Here is a 27,273-nt window from a genome sequence, read left to right as displayed (position 1 = left end):
AGTTTGCTTCACTGTTTGGAGTCACATCTCACAAACACAGGCAACATTTTCATGCACTTTTGTCTCCAGTCACTGAATGGCAACTTTATGCTGTTTCCCATATTGCTCTCAATCCCACACTTAAGAAATAATCTTACTGGTTTTCATCATTATGGCTTATTCCTGTATACTTTTGATTTTCTTTTCCTTCAAATCCCTGTTCTTTTTTTATTGCTAAACAATTTATGACCACCTTGAATTTATTTGTCTGTATTTATTCTAGCTTTTCTTTATATTCTATACCAATATTTTCTAGATCACACTCCCACTGACAGAAACTGATGGTGTGATCTATAAAACCAGACTTTTATATTGTACTTTGTGATTGCTGCTAGATCTGCCAAGAGTGATAGTGAATGTTAAACTGGATAACAAATGAAGGACCACATTGTGTCAATATTTCATCTCTTCCAATTTTACTGTCTATTGTAATTGTGTCATAGAAAGTTTAAAAACATCAATTCAGATGTAATATGTTTCTTACATCAGCTGAACAACCATACTGCTGTACCTGCATGCTTTAGTGAGCCTTCTCCTTGGATATCAATGTTACATTTAGTCCAGAGACTCTTCCTTTAGCCATTCCATGAAATGGTACCCAGTGAAAAAAGTCTGTGTCCTACAAAAAGCTGTCCAAGATGGCCTCAATTATTTTTTAATCAACTTGGGGAAATGTATTTGAGTCTTTTTATTATTTCCCCAGCTGAATAGAGAACAATTAAAATTTCCTTCATTTCCACAATCATGTAGTTCTAACAATTTGTACCTCAAGCTCCTCCAGCTTCATAATACACACTCATTCTATTATCTCTCAAAGGTCAGTTCAAAATGCAATTTGCTTCAACATACCTTGTGAGAATGAAAACATTTACCTCTAAATAAATAACAATTACCAAAACAACTGCTTTCAGTAAAGTCAATAATACCAGTTTACAGCCTGTTCATTAAAATAAGATTTTAAGTGGCACCAGCACAAAATCTGATGCTACACACCATAACTTCAAAATCAATCCCACAAAGTTATTCATTAGTTCCTTCTGCACTAAGTACAAATACACGTGCATAATTTGAAACTCAAAGCTGGTCCCATGGACATTTTAAAGTATTGCACTGCATTCACTTCCTCAAAGCACCACAGAGAGCCACAGAGGACTGTTACAGCTTCCTTGGGAAATTCCACCTTAACTTGTATCCATGGGCAAACTGAAATAAATGAACTGTTTGGAATATCTCAACATCCCAAATTCTAAAGACAGATAATGTAATAGTATGAAGAAGTATTTTTTTTTTTCATTAGGACTCTGTAAAATAGTAGTTACTCAACACAGTTCCTGTTCAGTACCAGTCAATATCAGGTCATTTTATTTTAGATGTTCATACTGCTGAAATAATTAAATTTTTTTTCTTGTCGTTTAACATTTTTGGGCACTTTTTTTTCCATGGTAACCTGCTTTAGGACAAAACTGCTGTGGAACTCTGATGTCTTTGAAAGGTATTTCACGATAAACCCACTTTTCTTTTTCCTGAAATGCTTCTCACAAAACCAGCTCCTCTAATAGTTTCCCCTAATGCCACACTCTGGCAGGAAATTACACCACTTACTGGAGATTAGGCCTTATTTTGCTGCAAGAGGAAGAAATCTAAAGCACCATTGAGCAAACAGTCAAATACTGTTATATCCAATTTGTAGATACAGAAGGCAAGATTTGAGAAAATAGGATCATGGAACTCAACTCTCAGAAACAGTTACTTCACTGAGTTTTCTGAGTCCTATCCTCTGATTGATACCAGTCTTCTGGAAAATTGATACTTCTGTGTAATTCTGAGAAAAGGCTGAGTCCTCTGGAAGGGCTCCTGAGGACTGAGCTGTGTTCACCTGTGCATTTCTTTGGCAGGTGACCCAACATCCCCTGTGCAGAGGCCCAAGGACAAAGCACATACCGGGCAGTAAGAACAGAAACTGTGCTACAAAAACAGGAACTGCAATTAAATCAGAATTGCTCTGCTCCTGCAAGAATGATGCATCTGTGCAATTGCAATTGTCTACAAAAAACAATGTGCTGACTTGTTATTTTATAAACAGCAATGACTTTTACCAGGGCAGCTAACAAATTTCCTTACTAACATGCATTTCTTCTATTTTAATAACAGCATATATTTTCATGGTGTATCCTGCTATAATGCCATCAATGTACAAAAAAAATAAAAAATCCTAAATGAAAATTTAAATTCCTTAAATGAAAACATTAAAAATTATTAGAGTAGTTTTCTATTTTTAAAAATTTTAGCCATTACTAGCAGAAATGGGTAGAAAACCACCAAGATCTTCCTGAGATGTACACTTCCTGTATTCGCAGGATCAATGCCAGAGGGTGTATTCTACTTCCCTATATTTATTTCAGCCCTATCAGAAAATAGCAACCACCATATTATTGAAGCCATAATACAAGGTTCCTTTTTATCCCTTTCTCTCTCAGTTTTCCCATTCTGTGCCTCCCCAAACCACCTTGGTCCCCACATCTCTTCAGTTTTGGTTCCTCCTCTAAACACTCCAGAAGACTTGTATGATTCCAAAATGCTTCCTCCTGCATCCCATAACAAGTCCCCAGTGCTGGCAGGCAGCAACCCTGTGAAGTAATCCAAAGAGTCCCTTACTGTTCATGCTAGCTGTCTCCATCCTGCCTGGTTCTCTTTTCTTTTTTTTCTTCCTTTTTTTTAAAATTTTTGTTTTTAAACAGGACACAGTTACTGGATTTATGTTTCTGTGTATTACAAATGATTAATGTACTGATGATTTCCACACATAATTCTTCATTATTTTGGAAGTGACATCTCAGTAGGCTTCTCTCCCAAGGCTTCTCAAACTGTGCTTTATGTAAGTTTAACACTTTCTCTGCTGAACATGACAATTTTACATGCTTTTATACAGAATATAAAATATTTGGACTTTTAAGTGTACCTCTATTGAATTTGTCCTGGTAGTCATTGCTCACTTCAGAATAGCCATTGAGAGCATGTATGAAACACTGGAGCAAAGAGCAAAGTCATATCATGTAGAGTTTTAAGTACACCACCTCTTCTTGTTTTCAGTTTTATGTCTGAGCAGAGAAAATGACCACTTAGTGCAATAATGAGCTCCTTTAAAATATTCTGTACTTGACACACAACAAATCTGATTTAACATGCTCTCCAAACACTGCTTTTAATGTCTCATATGCAAAAATGAAAGTATCCAATGTATTTTTTCCTACAGTTCGTGAATGAAACCCATCATTTCCATTTGTACTCTTTTCCTTGAATTAAATATCAACATGAAGTGTATGTGACCGCTAACTTTTAAAATAGCCTATGTACCTCTATTCACCTTATATCTACGATGAGACCTCACAGCAAGGATGGAATAACAATATGGAAACTAACCATCTAATCCAACTGGACGTATTTTATTGAAGTCTTATTACTTCCATATGGAAGAAGAAACTAAAGCCAACTGCAATCCCCAAGTTTTGGCATTCTCAGTATGCATTGTATCCAACAAAAGAGAATTTCACTTTTTGTTTTCATTTTTACAGTACAGTGATATTAGACATATGGACTTCACTTGATCGTTAAGAGATCAATATTTTTAACTGAATAAGAACAGCAAAGTCTTTATTACGCCTGAAGCGATATTGTTATTTAAAAAGTTGCAACTTATTATTTTAATATCTTTTGCAGTATAATCTTTAAAGTACTCATATCAAAATTTTATTATGGATGATAGAATCTTCAAGAATGGACACACAGAGTAATGACAATATGGTTACAACACAAATCCAAGTCGGGCAATTTATATGAAAGAAACTTGTCATGGATAAATGTAATGCCAAAGAGTTATATATTCTAACTTATTCTGAGGGAGCATATGTAATAGATATTTCTTAAGATATAAACCCTAGTTTCATAAGAAAAATGAATATAAAATAATGAGCAACTATAATAAAAAAACTATTTTCTTTCAATACTGGCAGAGATAAATAGCCCTTTACTAAAACATTTTCAACTGGTTTTTTAAACAAGTGGTATTTGTCAAATGTATCTCTGATATGAGAAACAACACCTCTAGAAGGATCAGGTAAGTAGCTTTCTCAGTGAAGGTCTGAGGATTAAAAAATCATGTTGCAATTTTAGCAATATATTGGGCATCCCATGTTTTGCCAATGATATTTACTGATACATTTTTTTTCCAACTCACTTTTTTACCCAACACATATGCTTTCCTCTGTTATATGGTAGATTTTGACTTTGCTGCTTCTCAGGGTTGGAATTCCCTGAGATTCTCCTCCGGGTTGCTGTTCCCCAAGGTAATAAGGTTTTCCCCCAGGGTTGCTGTTCTCTGGGAGTTTCCTCGGGGTTGCTGTTCCCCGAGGTAATAAGGTTTTCAGTCTTCTCTTCGCCCTGGGTGTTTCACACCGAAGCCAGAGACAACGAGTCCAGCAGTCCGTGTTATCAAGGTTGTTTATTCTTAATTATCTATCAGTTCTTGTCCAGCTTTGCAAGGCGTCCCCAGCAAAGCAAGACACGCGGCAGACTGGGCGGATCAGAGAGCCTCGCACCTTATGTACGGTACCCTTGACCCAACCACTGTCCAAGACATACTTTTTATTTACAAAATTGTACCAATACCTATTACCTATACTAACATGTCAGTTCTACTCTAAACCAATCTCTAAAATCCAGCTCAGGAAAAGATGGGGGACGAGAGCAAGAACAAGGAGCACAGGGGCCACTCCCCAATTCCTCCATCTTGTCTCTCCAGCCCCATATACTAAGAATCCTAATTTCTATATTTATATTCTATAATAAACCAGCTACTACTTATTTTAAATTCTTAGGGTTTGTGATTCTTCCTGCATGTGAGTATTCACTCCCATGGACAGGAATCAGAGTCAGTGTCCTCCTGGGCTCTGTGTGAGTCTGGCTGACCCCCCTGTACAGATCCCAGACCCCTGTGTCCAGTCTCCAAACCCTCCAGCGCGGCCAGAGGGATATCCTGGACTCCAACATCTCCCCCTCCTGTTTGCACCAAGAACACCTCTCTGACAGCCCTGTTCATGGCCCACCATATGCATTGAAGCAAGCACGGCACAAACATCAGAAGAATCACAAGCCCTAACAAAAAAGATATCAAAACTTTCAAAAGTTTCCTCCACCATGATGAAAAATTAAACCAATTGAACACCCCATCCAACCATGATCCAGTGACCTCTCCAAGTTTGTTAACACTTTCCCGCAGTTGCTTTATGTTCTCATGGATGGATTTGGAATGGTCTGACAAATTCATACAACACATTCCCTCAAATTCCTCACACCCGTGTCCATGTGTCAGCAATAGATAATCAATCACTGCTCTGTTTTGGAGAGTTGCTCGTCTCACACTGTCAATGTCAGTTAACATCTCACTCAGTGCGAGAGAGACGGATCGGGCCTTTTTGCTCAACCAACAGCCCATATGATCCAACTGCTTCAAAGCTGATTCTATTGCTACATGTGGGTAAAATACAGTTATCAGAATTCTTTGGGTCTTGTCCCAGGTGTAAACACTGTCAGTGCAATTGGGATCATATTGTTTGATATCTCTTTTTCCTCTATATTTTTGCTCTCTCAACAATGTCATGTTGGGTGTTAACAATGAAAGTCTCCCAATACCGCATGGACCACCGGTCACCTGTGCAGGGATCGCAGGCCAAATCCTGTCCCCGCAAATTAAAAAGATCCCCTTTGGCAATTGTGCTGCACCATCATGGCTGAATGGTTTGTTCCGCACCTTGGTGTAATTGCACCAAAAGGATGCATTCTTATAGATTATTTGATTCAGTGTGACATCTATTACTTTGTCTTCTGTCACCCCAGAAGGACCAAATTTTACACAAAATCCCATTCTGACCGATCCAAAGATTTCCAGTTCATGAGGTTCAAAGGGGGCCTCAGGAAGGGATTCCACCCAAGTATCCCATTCATCTTCTGTTGGGATTGGCCATTTATTCACTGGCAAGCCCACTAAACATGTTGAGAAGGGTTTCTTTGGCTTTGAGTGTGTCAGACAGATGGTATCCAACCTTAGAATAGTTTTCTCCTCAAATGTTGATAATAATACAAGATGCTAGAAGACAAGCTCTTTTGGCTGAGTCTATTTCCCACATTTTTGTGGGAATTTATAAAGAAAATTAGTTTCCTACACTCACAGCTGGCAGTAGCTTATAACTTTATTAGTCCTAGTTTAATCAGAGACTATCTACTACAGAAAGGAGGTCAAATGCTGATTATTTAGAAGGATGAAAAATCATGGAATCATAGAATGGTTTGGATTGGAAGTGACCCTCATCTAGTACCAACTCCCATGGGGCAGGGACACCGTCAACCAGGTTGGTCAGAGCTCCTCCACTCAACCTGGCCTTGAACACTTCCAGGGATGGGGCATCCACAGCTTCTGTGGAAAACCTGTTCCAGTGCCTCACCACCTTCACAGTAAAGAATTTCTGCCATATATTAAACATGAATTTCCCTTTGCTCAGTTTGAATCCATGACTGTTTCTTATCACTACAGTTCCTGATGAAGTGCCCTTCTCCAGCTTCCTTGTAAGCTCCCTTCAGATACTGGAGGGCTGTTAGGAGGTCTCCAGGAAACCAAATATTTGGTTCATAATGGAGAAAATATTTTTGTAGAAAAAACAAATTTACCTTAAAATAATTACATTAATATTCATACAAGTGTTCTTTAAAAGAAACTGTATCACAAAGATAAAGAAACACAGTATTCTGATTCCTTCTGCATATTTAATTCAGAATTACACTCCCAGAACTAATAACTCTATTCCTTCCCATAAAAAGACTAATTACCAAGCTTTAATTACTGCCTACATGGTTTGTATTTTGTGAATTTTACAATCCCATTTCACTCTAGTCCTACAATTTAACTATCCTAGAATAATCAAAAGAGTCACCACATAGTGATGGACACACTTAATTTAGATGTTTCTACCAACAAGTACCACTGATGTGCACAGGAAAGAAATCAAGTTAAGGGAAAAATTTCCAAAGAGGTATGAGTATAAAACACATCAGGATGCTAAGAAGGCCTTCCAAACCCAAATGCTCTAGATGTTACTGATACTGATGTACATCTCAGCCTTTCCAAGCTGTTCTGTGCGTGCGGGCTCGACATGTGCATGAGCATCACCACAAACACACGTGAACAACTTCTGCAGACTCTTCTAATGAGGTCTCTGAACACTGTGTGACTGTATACTGTACTGGACCCGAATGCTTTTTCTGTGTCTGATTTCAGCATTCCTAGAATGTATTTTTAAGAAGCTCAAGGCATAAGCATTCGAGAAAAATAAAAAGGAACATTAAAACCAGACTATACATGAAGATTTTTCCCCTGCATCTCACAGTGCACATTTTCCCTGCTTTGAAGTGGAAGTTAAATTTCTAGCTTAGCTGATACTATGCACAGTGCCTAAGTGGGTACATGATTTCTCTGCTGTTCAGATGAAGTAAGGCAAGCATCCACAAAACTGCAAAAGAGAATAACTTTAAAAAAATATAAAACCTCAACTTTTAATGTAGTGTTAAATATTTCTTCTACAGGGAAACACATTCATCCATGCAGAACATTTAAAAACAAATAAGCTGTGTACCTGAACTGTGGAACTGATTTCAGATGCAAATCCTCCTGTCAAGGGAGCCTCATGGCTAATCAGCAATCGCCCAGTCTTTGCCACTGACTGAAAAGGAAAAACAAACGCCCAAAAGGTCATCAAATTACAGCTCTTGTGATTTCTTACTTGTACTACTTGTGGAGTATATCAAATATGTGACTTTGTTAGCAGTATTAGAACACAGCTACTTTTCTCCTCTTGCATTTCCAGTGAACGATAAATTACCCTAAAATACTAAATTGAGTCATAAATAGGATGGTTTTATACTTACTATAAAAGTATTCACATTTTCCACTCAATTTTAAGCAAGCATCAAAAATAAATTTGAACCTGTTTCATATGAATTTACCCTACCAATGCAAACTGTAACATTTCTGAAATAGAATAAGGATTTTAGCAAGTAGCCAGTAAAAATTTGTCCTCAAAATACTAAAATACACATACACAAAGAAATCCTTCACTGACATATCTGTACAAACAGATCCAATGTAAAGTCATGAACCATTGTTATTCAGAAAACTGTTAAATAAAAATTTTAGCAAGAAAATGTGCAGATTAGTGCTGCATATTTAAATTTTACATGGCAATTAGAAATATCATTTTCTAATTTCAGATTTCAATGTTTGTGCAGTTTTTATGTAATCTACTTCATAGCTAAATAAATAGCATAATATATACAGATGACCTAAGCATCTTTGATCAAAAAAACAAAACTGTGTTCACTGAGAAACATAACAATGAAAGCAAAATATTTTTATTCTGATGGGAAACATAAAGCTTCACCACACACAAGCACACTGATGTTATTGCAACTACACTAAATTGCCTGAATAAAACAGTATCAGATACCTTTAGTAAGAAATATGGCAGCAAAGTCTCTGCTTCCATGATAAGCATTTTAAAATTATAATAAAAAGGTTCATGAAAAGATTTCATAAACTTCTAGAAATGTACATCAGAAAAAAAATCAGATTATTGCATATGTTAATCTCTCAAGAACAGTTACAGTCTGACCTTTAAGAGAAGTACATAGAGTACTGCTGGTCTAATATTACTCATCAAGTGGAAGAGCACGAGATAGTGCCTGCTATCAGATGAGACCTTCTGAATACTGTGATCTTCAGTTTAATGCCTACACCAGCATACTCCCCAGTCAGACAGCTCCATGTTATCTACATAATAGAATACATAAAGTCAATGCCCCAACTATGCAGCTTTCTCTCTGATTCAAGTATTTTACTAATTCTTTTGCTTTTATAGCAATGACTCAATCAGTGGCTCTAAGCAGCTCATGCACAGATGTACTGGCAACTTGCAAGCTAAAACATGTTCCATATACTGTACTCTGAAGTAGTCTGAAAACATTCAGAGCTAAACAAGACAGAAAAACTAATTTCAGCAGTTGGAAAGTAATCCAGTTACAAAGGCTGATTTCCTGGGGTATTTTTCCAGCACTGCAAACTTGTATCTAAGGGAACACAGGTATTAATTGCACTATAAATCTGTCCATTACATCAGAACAACAGTTCCATGAACAAAATGTACACTCCAGTTTTAAGCTGATATGTTGATGTGATTAAAGCTGATACAATCAGTTGCTATAGTACAAGTTGCTATAGCAAAATGATACAACTAATCAATGTTAAAGTTCAGTTCGTTTGTTAGGGGGTTTTTTAGTCATCTTTATTTTAAAGAAAGATTCTTATACATATACTTGTTTTGAAAGGTTCATATTTTGATAGATTACAAGCTATCATTAAAGTTACAGATTTCATTTCTCAGAAGATAATAGAATATAATCAAACACTGTTAGCATATAGGAAAATTCACACAGGGTCAGACCAATAATCTGTCAGTTCAGTAAATTATCTCCTTAAAGAGATAATTTAATGTTCAGGGAAGAGTAAGAAAAAGACCTTTAATGTGTTCCTTTACTATGTCTCAGTTTCCAATTATTTTCACATCTCCAGTTTCTTGAATCTAATATGGTCTTTTGTACTAAATAATTAGTAACTCTTACTTAATCTGTTCTCAAATTGAATCCACGTAAATAAAGAAAAGGGGAAGGGAGAAATTATCTCTTTATGGTAACCTTCTTCTACTGTGTGAGAAATCCTTGTTTTTATGTATGATTCTCACAGGCTTCAAGGAAGTCCATGTCTTGGGAGTTTGTTAAGAGTGAACAAGCAGCTGTGATCACCAAGCATTGCATACAAATATCTCAGCCCTACTATACATTATATGTATCACTTCTCATAGGAAATCATGCAGAGGTTTGGTGCTTTTAGTACTCAACCAAGCCTACAGCGAGTTTTTCAGGAACATATGCAATCTTAAGTATCTCTAGTGTTTGTTAATGCTTCATACCTATTGGCAAGTTGTTCCAATTTTTAACCCCCTCCCTGGGTACAATTTTGCACCTTATCTCCAAACTAATTTGGCTGATTTAACTTCAAAGCTGCTGTTTTGTGTTTTATTTCGGTTTGCTAGAAGGAGGCACTATCTATTACCCCACTTCTGCTCCCAAATGAACACATTAAGACTATGATCAAATGGTCTCTTAAACACAATTTTGCTAAATTAAGCTGACTGAGCTCTAAATCTTCCAGCGAACAGCACATTTCCAATTCCTTCATCATTCTGACAATCCTATCCTGAATCATCTCCAGTTTTCTATGTCTTTCTTGACGCACCCATCCAGAACCAGCATTCCAGGTTTTTTCAGAACACCACCAAATGCAGAGATAATGCAGCTGCAGTACTGCAGCCCTTGGATGTATGAGGCCTGATGGCCAAAGCATAACAGGATGAGTCCAGCTTTTACTGATAACTGCAACTCCCTGCCCTGTGGGAAAGAAGGTTAAAGGATAATGTCTTCCTGGAATAAAGATGAAAAAATAGTGTGCTTTTCTTATTTCAAGACACAGAATTATATTTGGATATGCTGAAAAACATCTCATGTGCCTGAGCTTAGCTCAATTAATGGAGCTTAGCTTCTCTTTATCGGTTAACTATTTTATCTGTTTCTTAGCTCTTTATTACCTCTAATTTTTTACCAGTAATAGTTATAATGCTTTCCATATATTTGACAGAAATAGTAAAAAAACAGGTTCAAAATCCAACTTTGCAGGACCTTGAGACTATTTCCATTCACTAACACTTCCTTTCTATGCCACACCATTATGAGTCAGCTCACTACTAATGTCTTACTTTTCAAACTATGATAATTTATTTTTTGAGCACCCATTAAATGTTCTCAAACAATGCCGAACTGTTGATCATGTATTTCTAATTATTTTTGAAGAGCTGCTTCTTTCCTGATAGTGTCTTCCAAACTTACAGATTATTCTCCCCAATTAATTTAGTACAGGTTTTTTTGTGGAAAAACTGATCCATAAGGTAGCAGACTAATAAATTCCCGGTCAAGAGATAGTTTCAGTTAGCAAACATACTGCAAACATATTGCAGTCTTTGTATGCCCTCTTAATTTTAATTATGACATTTTTTCTATCTTACATGTGACAGCACAGTACAGTAATAACAGCAGACAATAACAACAGATGGGATCCTTCTAGACACAGTTTTTAAATACCTATTATGAAAAAATACGACAGTCCACATAGCTTTGAACAAAGCCTGGCAAATACATTCATAGAGTCGTAGAATAGCTAACAACTTCTATATCTTCAAATGAAAATTTAACCTTCTTTCCTGGAAGCAACGTAGTTATTCAGTTAAAAGTGCAGATTTCAAAACTAACTGCTTTGCTATCTACAGGGCACAGTAGACATGGTTAATGATTATATGCAGGTATCATTCCTCTTCTATAAGACATTATTTCACTTTTTAAATCTATGGCAAAACATTAGTCCCTGTTAATTTAGACAAGGTGATCATTCAATCTCCAGGATAATCAAAGCCCAATATTCAGAAGAGCATTTACAGTACAAATAAATGCAGCTCAATAACATCAGGTAATGGGGTCCTCAACCATCAAACTTCATAGGAAACACCACTGCATAAAACCAGAGAAAACAGTGCCTAAATCTGCAGAGTGCAGCAAACTGGGCAGCACAGAATCCTACCATTTTACCACCTTTTCTGAAGGTGCACAGATGGAGTGGTTTTATTAGTCTGGATTAGGTAGGGAAAAGGAGGGCCTTTCAAAGAACATTGTATTTTGTCCCCTCACAACCAAACACTTCTATTTCTATAAGGGATTGATTCTCCCCCATTTCCTCAACATCCTCATTCTGTCTTCCAAAACTGCAGTCTTTACACTTTTTCTTACCTAAGTAAAAAACTGAAATTTTGAAATGCATGCACATTCTGCAGCTCATGAAGAGTACTTTTGAAAACGTATCTTCAAAAAATGTGGTATGGTTTAAGAGATTAGCACTGATAAAAATGTTCCTTCTTTACAACTAGAAGTTGTTGCTTGCTGATCTTCAAAGTCCACATATACTTCAGAGGGCACCAAGAGATTGTGTATGTATATCATATCTCAGATTACATGAAAATTGATTTCTTTTGCCATCTTTAGTAACAGACCATAAAGGGAAGTCAGAGGCAACATTCAGACACTTAGAGAGCATGGCTTCTCTTTGTATCATGTTCACTCTGTGCTGTCACAGCCAAGTTCAGATGATACAACCCTGGGATTCCAAATGGGAGTTCCGGCCCAGAACCTCCTTTTCCCAGCCAATCCCTGATATCTTCTCAACACTGAGAGGACTACTGGGAAAGTCAGCTGAAGGGGATAATCTGATTTATCCTGTACAGTTAGCCCAGAGAAGCAAACATCACTTCCAAGACAGATTTAGAGATGGAAGGCACGTCGAAATTTGCACAAAAAAAGCTTCAGAAGTGCTCTCTCCCTCTGGAAGGCAGCAGAGACCCACGTTTATGGCACACCAATGTCACCTCTGCTATAGCCAGTCATTAGAGAAGAAACTCCAGGGCTTTAAACTATTAAATTAGCCCCAAAACAAAACTAGAAACCAATATTGACTATACTTTTTCACCTCAATTTCATTGTCATGACTGTTGTACATTGATGTCTTTCACAAGAATGATGACTGACGGTGCACCAGAGCAAAAGGCTAACAGCACGATCACTCTGATAAGAAAATGCAAAAAAACGTAATGCCTTTGCAAAACAAATGCTTTCAGGGTGCACTCTGAAGGTTTCTTGAGATGCAGCCCAGTGTTTTTATAGTGAAGCAGTTCAAGCAAATTGTTTTCAATCTCCCTGACCACACTCTCTATCCAAGAGTTTCTATAATCACTTTTCTGTTCAAGTCTCAATTCATTGTGTTGGATGTTTTCTCCTCTCCTACAGGCACCGATGACAGAAGAAAACAAAACAATCCTGGCATTTCCAAGCACTTAGAAATCCAAGTGCTGACACTACCAGTAACATATTCTGCCCTTAGGAGAAAGCAGCCAACCAAAATGAGTTTGATGCTAAACCACATTTAACACTACTGCTCTCCACATATAGCAGCACCACAACTTCCAGTGTAACCAGCTGCTTCACTAACACAGGCACTGCTTTTAGAGAAATTACTCAAGTTAAACTTTTCTTATAAACAGCTGTTATTTTGTCACAATAGCAGGCTGGCTATTCTCTTTAGGAAGAAAATTCTGTTCTCAGAAATAAAAGATTTTCCATCTCTTACAGAAAAGGAGTTTTTTTATGTTCACTTTCCCTTTTAAATTTTTGCATACTTTTGATTGTGTTCTTTAGAGACCATAAAAATTTCCTACATAACCAAAAAACTAGCTTTCCACAATATTTTTTAAAAAGCTGGCAAAAGTACTGAAATTATATTCTTTATTGTATCCCATTTTGTACTGAGCATGTATGAAGCAGTTATAAAACTGTATAAAAATGAACATTAATCGTTATGTGCTTTTACTAAAAACAAATGAGAATATGGAAGCTTTCAAAAATTACTTGGTAAAGTTTCAAGAAATGTCTTGAAAAACATTTTCCTTTTTCATTTTTAGACCAGCTTTAATGAATTTGTGCTTGGACACCATAAAACCTGAGGGAGGCTACTTTCCACAAGCCATTAGTTCTACCTTCCCTTTAATGTTTCAATAACAAATTGCATAGCAGCATTCTTGGTACTGAACACCACAAGCACAGGGATAGAAATAAGATCCCAGATTTCAATTCAGCACTTCCCACAGAGAAATATGTAACATAATCTGCCAAATAAATCACTGAGGATTACATTCACTTAGCACATGGAGATTCACAGGATGACACATCCCAGCTACAATGAATTGTTTGTGCATGTGATACACTGACAGTCTTAGCAAATACACTTATTCCATCCCCAGTTTTCAGACATCCCAGAGGACAAATCCCACTGGACTTTTTAGAATCTCTGGAAAACCAAACAGATACTCAAGCACCATTTTTTTTTCCCCTAGGGTCCTAAGAGAAGGAATAGAAGGGAAGGAAGGGGAACAGTTTGTGTCCTAATAGCCTGGACACAAAAAAACCCTGCAGCTTCCTAACAATCATGTTCTAGTTTGCAAATTCTAGCCATATAGTTACCCAAGAGGACCTTCTCCTAGAAGCAGGAGAAGCTAGGAAAAGTATGCCCTCTTTAAAGCTCCAACCAACAAAAACAGTTCTTAACACTGAAGAAAAAATGAAACAAGAAAGAAAACAAAATCCCATCATTTGCTGTGGGTTTCAACAGAACTAGATTTCCAAACAAAGAAAATGAGAGATGTCTTGTATCATAGTGTCTACAATACATTTCTGAAAGTTGACTGAAACTCATTGAGTCATTTTTCAATAAAACCAAGACAATTCCAAGATAATCAAATTACATGAAAAAATATTATTTCATCAGCTCAACAGCCCCAAGCATGAATGAGACTTTTCAACTACTAGTAACAAGGCAGTCAGCCTTACCCACCTTCTGTTGAGATTCTGTTAAATATAACAAACATTATCACAGCATTGCAATTATATAGCAGAGCATCCTAGCCTAACACTGGCAACAATCTTTGAAGATCAAAGATAAATCTACCTGGAAAGAAAAAGATGTAATTTTTATTACATCACTTAGGAAGGACATCGGGCAAAAATCTTTAACCAAAACTTCTCAAACAATAAAACGGAAGAAAACATAGGCAATTCTGTAATAGATGAGTATGCTGATTAACAGTAGGGAATAGAAAACAAGTCTATGACCTTTCTAGCTTGAGACAAACAGCTAAATACTTGCCAAGCTGAACTGAGCCCCACATTACCAGAGTACAAATCTTTGTCTTCCTGTTACTACTTAACCAAAACTGAGGCTTCTAATCCACTCCTGGCTGCTTTTTCAGATGACACAACCAAGGTTTGTGCTTTCTGACCTACAAGTCTGGAATTCATTGACTGCAGATGGCACAGCCAAAGCTGCTGGTAGAGGCTCAGACCTACTGCCAGCTTTGGAAGCGCGGAGTGAGTTTCCCCAAAGCAAAAGGATCTGTGATAACTAATTTGTATGTCAAGAATGATGACAAGCAGATCCTTTACGGTTCCCAGACTGCAGAGAGCACAAAGATGAAGATACTTTGATTTTGGTTTCTATCAAGAAGAAGCAAAACACAGAAGAAGACAACACTAACAGGAAACTGTAACAAGGGAAAGAACAGAAAACAGTTGTCCACCAATGTTAAATCCAATGTGTTACCTTCACACATCAAGAGTGGTAAGAGAGGCTGTCCTGCTACACAAACCCACTCTGACACTGTCCCTATACCTTTACCTGCTTTCTCTGGAGTAAAAGATGAAAACAAACAAAACCCACAACACCTCCTCCCCAAAAGAAAACCAAACCACACAAACCCCCAGAGTTTTCTGGTCTAACCTCCCTTCCAATTGATTTCAAATCACAATAAAAGACCAGATATTAGAGAAAATCAACAAAGATCTAAAAGTATGATGCATTACAACTCTAAGTATTACTGCAATGGACAAAAAATGTAGGAAAATTAAGAGAAGTATTAGAAATGTATTTGCTGCAAATAAGATGTTTATCTGAAACCAAATGATTAATGCTTCATCAAATAAATTAACAAACCATGTATGCAAGTGTAGTATGCTGTAGACAGCTGTCATGCTGTCTACTCAGCTCTTTGAAAACGAATACTATGCATTTGAATATTGGCTTCCAATAAGAAGCAAAGCTCAAAAGAAGAAACTTCAGTTCATTTTACATAGCCCCTTTAAATCTGTTCTCTCCTAAACAACCAGTCCAACTGTGCCTCCACCTGGCTGCTTCTTTCACCAACTCCTTAGTATTAGCAATATATAGCTGGAAGAAAATCCTAATGAGAGCTCAAAGGAAGGAGAAGCAACAAGCAACAATTTGAAGCAGAGAGAAGCTGGACTGTATTTCTGACAGTGCAAAGACAGAAGCAGGAGTCAATGCTAACAACAGCATGGATGAAGGAAAGGAGGGAGGACAGGCCCTAGGACAGACCCCTGCAGTCCTTCTTGTCACTGGCTCCTAGGTAGAATACTGTAGGCTACCCACTAACCATGACCATGCAAGCACACAAACAGTATTTTATCTATCCTGCTGTCCACGGGTTCAGAGCTCTTCATTGGATACAGGAGTATTCTGAGAGCATCAAAAGCTTTCTTGCAGTCAAGGCATCATTCATTGCTCATCCCTTGTCCACAGACCCACATATTCATCACAGATTTAGCCTTAGCAAGGCCATGCTTACTTTTCCTTATCTCATTAATATGCCCAGAAATCATACAAAACTTTCAGTTTGGGTGAAGAATAGTAGTTTGGGTGAAGAACAAATACACCTTTAAAGCATGTACAGATAACTCTATTGTTATATATAAATAACATTTTCTTAAATTTGATCACAAAAAGGCAACCAAGTGCTCACTGAAGCAGAAGACGTGCCTGTGAGGAGGTGCTCAGCTGGGAGCGCCCCAGCAATCTCAATGCACATCTTCAGAGCTGCATTCTACATAATTTTTTAGAAAATGTTATTACTCTTTTCTTCTTGGGCAAATCTGCAGTTACATCCGAATAATGGGGTAGACTGTATACCCCTTAACAGAGTTGCAGATGACATCAAACTGGGAGGAACAGCTGATGGGCCAAAGGAACTGTGCTGCATCTGGAGAGATCTGGACAGGTTGACAGGAACCTCACGTAGTTCAAAAAAGGGAAGCACGACGTCCTGCCCTTGTGGAGGAACAACTCCAAGCATCTGTGAACACTTGGGGCTGCACAGCTGGAAAGCAGCCTGGCAAGAAAGGAAGATGGATGTCCTGAGGGACACCACATGGACCATGAGCCAGAAATGTGCCCCTGCAGCAAAGAAGGCAAATGGTATCCTGGGCTGCATTTGGAGGAGTGCTGGCAGCCAGACAAGGGAGGTGATGCTGCCCCTCTGCTCAGCACTGGTGAGGTCACACCTGGAACGTTGCATGCGGTTCTGCGCTCCTTGGTAAGAAAGACATGGACACACTGGAGAGGCCAACAGAGGGCCACAAAGCAATTAAGGGACTGGGATGAAGAGACTTCATCAATGTATCTACATACCCAAAGAGAGGGTGCAAACAAGACACAGCCAGGCTCTTTGCAACAGTGCCCAGAGGCAGAGTTTCTGTTGTTATGCTGATGTTGCACACTGAAATCCACGTGAGGACAGATCTTTTCCCCAGTTATATGTATGACAGAAACAGTTCATAAAAAACTAATTTGACCACAGCAGGGATGCACATATGAAATATCTCACAGAGAAATGTTAACACAACCATAAAATTTACTGACTTGACGTATCAAGATTTTAATTTTCCAATATATATCATTTTACAGGATAAATGCCAAAAAAAAATCTGAAATACTAATGTGGATTCTTCCTGCATAGCACCAAGAACAATGCTGTAGTGTAAAGATGGTGGTGCAGAGACAAAGAAAAATGAAAACAAGCACAGGAGTAATGCAAAGTAACATGGAAAATTTTAAAAATTGCAGTCAAAACCAAATGGGATTGCTACAGGGCTAGGTAGAACATCCTAAGAAGCAATGAAGAGATGATAATAAAACAGTTATGGCCTTTATATCCTCCACAACACTGTCAGTGTATGACTGAGATGATCAACACAGAAATTTATAAGCTTCCTGCAAAGCCAAGAACCAAAGACAGATCCCCAGTGTGTAGAGTAGCATACAAAGAGTAGCAGAGAATTCCTCTCCAAAGAACGTGCAATTTAAATAGCTGAAATTGTGAAAAGAGAAATGAGGTATGACACAAAGCAGGGTGCACCTCGGTACAGTGTGGGCTGCTTGATATAATTTTTAATAGACTAGGGTTAAAGTAGACTAAAAGGACTAATATTCTATCAAGTAGTGACTATCTCTACAATGCCTTTCAGTAAATTTACTCTTGTAATATAACACTGCTACAAACCCTCTTGTAATAATTTCCTAATATCATTCCATGCACCCTGAAACAGATAATTGTTGAGAAAACAATAGGTGATAATAATGGTCATGGATTGTGGGGACAATGGAGAAAATTTATGTTTTGTGCAGGTGGATACTCCTGCTTAACTTAAAAGTATTTAAGAACACATTCATCAACTTCATTGGGCAAAGAAAAAGTACTTCTGGAATTCCATAGCATGGCTTTTTGATATCCTTAAGACAAATTGCTCCTGCACACTAGATTGAATTGGTTGGGGAAGAAAACTGATTCGGAATTCAAAAGTACATTTGAAAATAAAACCCATCTGGCTCATTCTTATCACTTCATATACACTACACTGATTTTATTGTTTTCTTGTCCTCCACCTCTTCACATCTCATTTGCTTTCTAGCACTGGAAGCTCTCCTTAATAGTGACAATTAATAATTTTAATATACATTTGGTGCAAGAGTATGTTTACTTCTGAGGACTCCACATACAAACTGCTAACACTACTAAAATACGTAGCATGAATATTAAAAAAACTTATTTTAACAAAATGCCTCTAGATCTCCCAGTCACTGTGTTCTAGCAATAACTATGAGCAGATTCCTTAAATAGACATTTAAAGTATAATGGCAACTAAACTTCTGGAAAATATTCTTGAATCCACTGGACTAGTAACTCATGACTCCTCCACACTTTGAACTATTTTTGTCAACTTGACCACAATTAAATACATCTATGCAAATAATCCTTCTTTGGGTATAGCCTAAAACATAAAGATTAATAGCAAGGGTTTCAGAAAACGGAAAGTTTTGCAGCAGCTTCAACCTTCACCAGTGTGAATAAAACACCATGGATAGACCTATCCTTCCTTCATACTCCATACCTTTTAATTCCCTGTTTATGGGAGCAAAATTAGGAAGTCTCGGGAAATACAGATGAACAATACTGCACCAAAGAAATCCTTTACACTAAAGAGATCCTTTTCATCCCAAAAATCTTCATGGACACTTTATAAGACACCCTTCAAGTCTGTGTGGCACCACCACACCATTCAGCTGGTAATCCATGGAGATAAGTCCTTTTCTGAGTTTTAATTAATTGTTAAACATACAAATTAGTGTCCTCATAAATCAACTTGATTCTTCAGTTTTTCTATATTCATGTTCAAATCCAGCACTTATTTTATGCCTTAAATGTTGTAAGTCTATTAATAAATTAAAATTTGAGATTGGCTAGTCCTGCTCTTGCCTTTCAGAAATTACGTGCATATTGTTTATTAACATTCTCAGGTTTTGAAAATTTGATCTGTCCCTCAAATTCCTGGAATAATCAGGCTGTAATAATACATATTCTTTTCACTATAACACTTTTATTAGAAAATAAAATCCAAGCTTTAAGTCTGAGTGGTTTTGAGGTTTCTCCAAGATAACCTTTAAGGAAAGACTGCAGGCTTCTACAGCCAAAAAGGCAGGGAAATCACCCACATTCCCTAAGATGAAAGTCCCAAAATCTGAGAGGAATGTACCCCAGAACTATGAAGGTTACCTAAACCCCTGAAATACTAGGAGCATCTAGCTAGCTTTATTTATCTCCCTTCCTCACAACCACCACCATTCTCTCTGTTCACTACCCTTACTCTTCCAGGTGCTCTGATTCTCAAGTAGAGTCACATCAAAAAGTCAGACAGTGAAGCCAAGTCATAAAGCAAGAGGATGAACAATGCCTCAGCTATTCTTTTATTCTTGAAAAACAGATGGGATCCTGGGCAATTCTTACAGGCCCCCCACGGACAATCCAGTGATTTGTAAGATGCATAAACCCTTGGTTAATCCAAATATTGTACTATGCTTTCTGTGAAGTGCAACAGATAGAGAACTTCTCCAGCTATTTTGGAGGATCTAAGAACAGGCCAGCTAATTCACTGCCATACTCACACTCCAACACGCACACAAAAACACTGTCTGGATCAAATCTTGGCAGTATTCATCCAGAAGCAAAACACCAACCTGCCAGATATGACCTACATAACAGGTCTCCTCAGAATAATTTCACTGAAGCTAACTATAGGTTTGGAGAACCTGAAAAAAGTCAACAACTGTTCTTAAAAGAAAAGAGAAAAACAGCATCAGGTCACCAATAAGATGAATAAAACAGACTGAAATTTTATTGCTGAAGACAACAAGACATTTATTTTCCCCCACTGAATTGCCCAGTAGCTTTTAACATAGTTCAAATAACCCTATAGGACAAACAATAGGTAAGAGTGTCCCACCAAAAACGCTGCTTTGATCTAAAGAGAAAGATTAAAATAAAAGTGATTTTTCTCAAATTTGTAGACGAAGAGGAAGACGGTGAGAATAGAACAACTTGAAGGTAGAACAGACAGAAAAAAAACATTAATTCTGGAAAATGAAAAGCGCAAGAACGTCGATGAAGAACAGCAAGAAAAATGAAAAGGCCATAGCAAGAGAGACTCTTGGAAAGAAAATAACTGGATTCTGGAAGGTATGGAGAAAGGAACTGAGAAAAGTGCTGGCAATACCACTTGTGGCATAGCCCTCTTTTTTTTCACTCTGGTTCATACTGGGAATTGTAGAATGACCAGGACAGCAGCAGGACCTGTTCCACCAAACCTCTCAAAGAAGCGGGAGCTTCAGCATCTATGCATCCAGCATCTGCTTTATTCCTATTTCCTAAATGACTTTTAGTTCTGATAGCACAAATTCATGAAGTTCATCAAAGACAGCTGAATTCATTTCCCTACAGATGTTGAACCCACTTAGGCTTTACTGGACTTAGTATCTGAATAACTAGCATGGACTACATAAGAAAGCACAAGGCAATATAAGGGAAAGATCTGAGCAAAATAATTGCTAAATAAATAAAAATATGAAGTAGACCAGGACAATCATGTAGATGTCTGAAAATGAGAGCTGAGCCATCTCTGCCCCTTTCAAAAACAAGCATTAGCAGGTGAAGTGACAGACGTGGCAACTATTTGAATAACAGATTATTACAGAATTTTGTGCCAAATATCTTGCAAACTTATGCTTTAAAAATTACTGTATCCTTTGTTTATGTTCTTATTTTTTCTGTATTTTTCTGTATTACTTTCCATTTATTTTTCTAAAGCAACAACTAATTCACCTTCTCCTTTCATTCCTTCGGCATCATGTTTTGCCCTATTCCCTCTTCTATCTTTTGTGCTCTCTTCATTCAAACCACCTCAGTAGTCATCACCTCATTTCTTCTACAATCTCCATTTTTTTTTCTATCAGATACATATACTCTCTCCCTATCTGACCTACTTCAACTTACAGAAGAAGGAATAGTCATTTTCAAGATATATATTGATTTTCAGCCTGTCGGCCAAGAAAATGAGGATCCTGCAACCTGATCTCATTTTTCTGTCCATTTGTCAGTGTCCTGATAGACATTTTGTAGCCTAATGCAAGTCCTAAAAATATTAAGTTCCTGAAAGCTTGTTAAAAATCAGTCTCTATGAGGAATATCAGTACTCCTGCTAACTTTGTAACCTCATGAAAGACTAGCTGCACTTAACATTATCTCTCCCACTGCTCTTTCAGCAGCAGCAGCCAGTAAGCACCAATAAATTGTCCCTGCCACTTTTTGTCTAGCCAGTCATTTTAAAAAGGAGCTGAGCATCTTAATGTAGATAAATGGTGGACATGGAATGGTGGAAGCCAGGAAATATGGGACATAAATTCATAGAAAAAAGGCTTCACCCCTCATGCAGTAATTATTTTTCATTCTTTATCATAACGTTGTTATCCAAAGTAAAGAAATAAATTCATTTCTGTGCCTTCACAGCACTGCATGGGAAGGGAAAAGATGGTAAGGCCAAATGTAAAACCCATGGAACACATATCTGAGAGTTCTCTGGAGTTTTTTTCAGTCTTCTGTTTCATGGAATAGTCCTACTATGCCATTAGGATTTCTAAATCACCAACATAGAGCTATCACTCAGTAATTTGCCCATAAATTCTTAGTTTAAATTTCCATGAAAATACCATGAAACAGTAACTGTTTTCTATGTAAGTGATAACTCTGTTGCTTTTCTAACAATTAATCTGACCTTTTTGATGTCTGTCACTCAAGCCAGTAATTTGGATATAACTTCTTTCCCCCAGAAAAGGGACTACAGCTGCAGTGCTTAGGATAAAGGTAAAACATTACTTCTCAATACCAACTGAATAAGTTCACATGATGACTCAAACCTACATAAATTTTCAAGTTTTATTATTCCTGTTTTCTGGACCAATTGTATGTAACAGTAAGTCTGACACTGTATCACATAAACAAAGGTTAATACTCAGCAATCTTTCCTTTAATAGATAGGCTTGAATTTTAGAAACTATGATTCTATTTTCTGGCAAATGTCACTACTATAATCTTCCAGCATGTTCTGTATGTCTTCCATATCCAAACTCAAACTAATAAAAAGATTAGATTACATTAAAATAAGAACTTCTTCCAATGTTCAGAAACATTACTAAGGTGAACCATACGCAGCTGAGCGCTACTTGTACTCAACCGAAGTCATTCCCCAATTATTCATTTCCATAAGGTTTAATGGTCTTCTGGCTACTGAGAGTGAGAGGAAGCCAAGGACATTTGATGGGTTAGCACAGGACAATGAAGCATTAGCATACACAGAAACTGCCACAAAATATATGCATTTGGCACTGATCTCAATGGAAGTCTCTTTAGCAACAAACACCAAATCAAGCCTCATGTTTGAGACAGATACTTCTAGACAAACAACAGAGCTTCATTTAATCACTACATTGGACCTTTTAATGTTAGCCCAAGAATCACTAACTATAGTAATTTTAAAATGTACACAGAAGAAATTCTGTCTGCAGACCAAGAAATACATTTTATTTTTAAATAGCCTCTCCTGGTGACCTGAAAATAATATGGAAGTAATCTGGGAAAAATAGCCTGATATAATTTTCTTTCATTGATCACTGATCACTATAGCATTACAATGAGTCAGTGGCATGAGAAAGTTATCAGCAATAAGAGTTTGCAAATATTCCTTATCTATTTGGTGTATCCTCCTCAAAGAATTAACTATTTGGCTTCTTCTGTTTAACATGATACAAAGGCATTTGCATTTTTCACTTAGATCAGCAGCTTAAAAGGTGTTGAACCCTTTACATGCTTATCAACTCAAAGCAGTCATCTTCGTACATGACACAATAAATAATCAAAGCCTGTAATTCATTCACTGCAGAGTTCTGAATATTGCTGAATAATAGTCTTTGTTCCCTCCTATCTGCTTATTTTCTACTCTTTGCATATCTGAGACAGTCTTTCCTCTGAGTTTGAAATGTCATGGTCTTAAACTGTGTGTCACACTAATATTTTTCTCCCAAATCACTAAGGCAGTTTTTGTGTTTAATGGCAGATGGGATACAGACAGAAAAACCATGAAGTTGCAGTAAGAACCATACAAGGCATAAATGAGACCTTGCTGCATCACTGTAATCACTGAAATGCCTGTAGAGATCTCCTCATTTACATCCTCTGTATATGCAGGGACCGAAGAGAGAAGGCATCAATCACAGACCCATGGAAAAAATAAAGGAGCTTTGTACATCTGAGAGCATGACCATGAAAGAAGCATAACCAAGCTCGTCAACAGAGCAAAACTATATTCAACCAGAATGTCAATTCATTTTTGGAAAGCAGTAATTAGCAGAGCTGTAGTTCTGTTAAGGATCTCTAAAAACCTTGATTTGCTAGGGGAAGGGCCAGAGGGAAGACCAATTACCCAGCACTGTAGGTAGCAAACAGCATGTGGTTGTTTACTAGTTTTCTCCATTTTTTTTTACTCTGAGCAACATTTGCTTCCAGAAAAGCAAATTGCTGCACACCACTTCTCACAGAAGCTCAGCAACTGACTGCCCCATAAAACATTCTGTGCTCTCTGATATTCTTTAGAACTCTGTTCACAAAAAGCTTTTTAAAAGCAAGTTTATCACAATTTTTAGATTTCTCAGGTTAAATTTTCTTGAGTAATCATGAATTACTAAATGTAATCATTTTAGAGAAAAACTATTGCTTAGTCGTTGTTTCACTTGTTTTCCTCAAAGGGGAATAGGTTAAGCAAAAGTTTAACTGTTAGCATGCTAAATTCCGATAACTGGAAAAGAGGATTAAGGGTCTGGATTGCAGTGCCTTGAAGAAAATGATACAAAAGACCTAAAACATTAAAAGTTACTGCAAGCCCTAAATAATTAAGGTATTTATCTCAGGCAACACTGGAAAAATGAAAGATTAATAGAAAATTCATAAAAGGCAAGACCACAGAATAAAGAAATTGAGTAATTTCACAAATATCTTAAAGGATCTGTAAGGCACTTGACTACTGACAATCCAAATTTTTTCCTTTATACTTCCACATTTCTAATGATGTTTACTTATGATACCACTGAGCCTCTATATTATGTAATTTTAGATTGCTCAGACTTTTGTATTTATTTAAAGATCAGCATTTCTGTATCACCAAGAAATACTTTATTTCTTTAGAACACAGATGGTGAAGGCTCAAAACTTCATCATATCAGCAATTTTCTCTGTACTTTGCTGAATCATCAGCTGCTCAATTGTGTTGGTTCTGATACCACTTTAGGTGATAATGACATAAATACTAAATTAATACAGGAGAGAGGGGGAATGTGAGTCTTCTATGCATCTTTATTTTGACCTTTTCCCAATACTGGGAAAAAAAAAAAGTATTTTATTCTCGTGTGGAACAGAAAATTAACATTGATGACTTGAGCAAAACAACCTATAATTTTACTAAATATTTAAGAATTAATGAAGTCACAGAGAAAAAAAATATAAAGCTAAATTTATATTTTCCATTAAGCAAACTCCAGTGTGTTACTAAGTTATTTCTGAAACAAGAAGGGGTCCCTATATAAGCTTTTCAATTACCTCAAGTAATTGCCCAAAAAATCTCTACATTTTGCAACATTTCAGTATAGTACCTGGGCCATTAGATATAACAGCCAAGATCGTTCAGGTTTAACTCCAACATAGATCAATCCTGATGGTACTCTAATCTCTAGATAATCAAGATAATACTTTTAATCTAAATATCCAGTAATATATGCATTAACTACTTCAAATATATTTTGATTGTCCAGGAGAAAGGACAATTTACAAGTGACTAATTATGTAGACAGATTACTGTGAAAGGTTTATTTTCTTTCACTGGAAAATAAAACTATATTAACATAAACTGCTGACAGTGGTTTAAGATCTAAAAATCACATCTTCCCCTAGTCAGTCTATTATTTAAAACATCACTGAGCTCTTAGCCAAAAAATGACAGTATCAAGACAGTTCTCTAATGTCAGCAAAACACCACAGCTGGTAATTAGATATTAATTGTTTCCATGGGCCTGTTAAAGTGCAACAATTGTTCCCATCATACTGCAAAGAGTTCCATACTAACACATGAAAAACTAGGTCCCACTGCCGAGCTTAATAAGCCGAATTTATTTTTTTCTCCTCAACACCATTTTCCCTGTAAGAAGAAGCAGATAGAAAGCATTCATCTTCTAAATTTCATTTAAAATTTGAAACTCTGAAAAAGTTTTAATAAATCAACTTCTCCCTTTAATACTAAAGTAATGTACCAGTTTAATAGCAAATGAAAAATAGATGCCACTTGCTCTTTAAATTCAAAAGTGACTCCCCTTTGGCAGCAAAGCCTTTGAAGTCCTTCTTCCTTAAGAAATCTGTAAGCTTCCAAACACAGTGTTGTAGATTTCAAAGTCTAGGTAGCGTGTCAGTAAATGCACCACAAGTGTCAGACATGACAATATAGTATAGATTAGTACTTTCTGGTAATGTTTGACCACATACCAAAAGAGTGATTTTACAGTTTTGTCATGTGCAGATCAAGGAACTTATTAAAACTGGCAACATGGGGGTTTTTAGCTGGATGGAGAAATCATTATGGACATTTATAGCACAAGCACTATACAGTAACCAAACAGTATTAAATTACCACTTCCTCTTTTTCTCTTCTGTAAAGTTTGATTAGCATTCTCTGTCAACATTTGCAAGTCTTAAGCTACAAGACACAAACCAAAGCACAGTTCCAGAGCACACTTCACTGCTGATCCAAGTAATGCAACTATAGTTTAAACAGAACATTGCTTAGGCAAGTGAATAAATACCTCATATATGAATCAAATGGAAAAAAATAATTAACTGCATAATCTTAAACTTGTATCATGGTTCAGTCAGGCTCTTTCTCAAATATCACTTGTCAATATATAAGCAAAAATACTAAGAATTGTTTTTATATTGGGAGGGAGAAAGGAGAAAACAGAACTATATATATGCAAACAACTTGGCACTGAGGTACTTCTCTGAAAAAACAAGATGCATAGAAACAAAAAACAAAGCTTCCATTCATAAACATAGAAGGGCAAAGATATGAATAATTAGTTTATAAAGTTGTTATGTATATATTCTTTAAAATGTCTGCCTCCAAGTATGGCTCCAGCATTCTGCTTCTGGAAGCCAAGCAACTGTCCACAGCACACTCTAGCAACCTGAAACTACAAGACCAAAAGACACAAGTTCCTTATGGAAACAGTGACAAAATTAACTGTCATCATGCAAGCAGTACAACTTCAATCATATTTTATAGGTATAAGATCCATTCAATAAGAAATCCAAGAAGCAACATGTAAAATGGCAAAAGATCAAGAACAGATAGCCAAGAAACATAAATCTGATCCCAGGATACCTGTGCTACAATTGTACAGTTCAATGCCTGGTGAGTGTAGTTAATGCATAAAAGAACCCACATCAGGCTTGCTGATCTTGATTTTCCTTTTATTCACAGTCCAAGTAGATGAAGTAAACTTAAAGGAATGGAACAAGCTGGCAGACCCATAGGTCTGCTAGGACATGCTGCCTATTAAGTATAGGACATGAAAGATGTACTACTGAAAATTATTCATTGATGATATCTGACGAAAATGCCCCTTGTGCATAAAGAATAAGGCTGTAA

At 36.9% G+C, this 27,273-nt stretch overlaps 1 protein-coding gene across 2 annotated transcripts in view; it reads right to left on the bottom strand.

The window, feature by feature from the left end:
• The window catches only part of BCKDHB (branched chain keto acid dehydrogenase E1 subunit beta), a 109,841-nt gene that overhangs the window by 37,560 nt on the left and 45,008 nt on the right, over nucleotides 1-27,273 (bottom strand). Inside the window, exon 9 of one of the 2 annotated variants that reach the window (XM_063389530.1) lies at nucleotides 7,722-7,808. The exons of the other annotated variant lie outside the window; for it this stretch is intronic. Coding sequence (XP_063245600.1) covers nucleotides 7,722-7,808 — 87 coding nt within the window. The remainder of the gene's footprint in view (nucleotides 1-7,721; nucleotides 7,809-27,273) is intronic. 2 annotated transcript variants of the gene reach the window in all.

This window comes from Prinia subflava, chromosome 2, assembly GCF_021018805.1.
Source record: "Prinia subflava isolate CZ2003 ecotype Zambia chromosome 2, Cam_Psub_1.2, whole genome shotgun sequence".
NCBI lineage: Eukaryota > Metazoa > Chordata > Aves > Passeriformes > Cisticolidae > Prinia > Prinia subflava.
The sequence above is the reverse complement of the archived record's forward strand: the minus strand, read 5'-3'. Positions and strand labels throughout refer to the sequence as shown.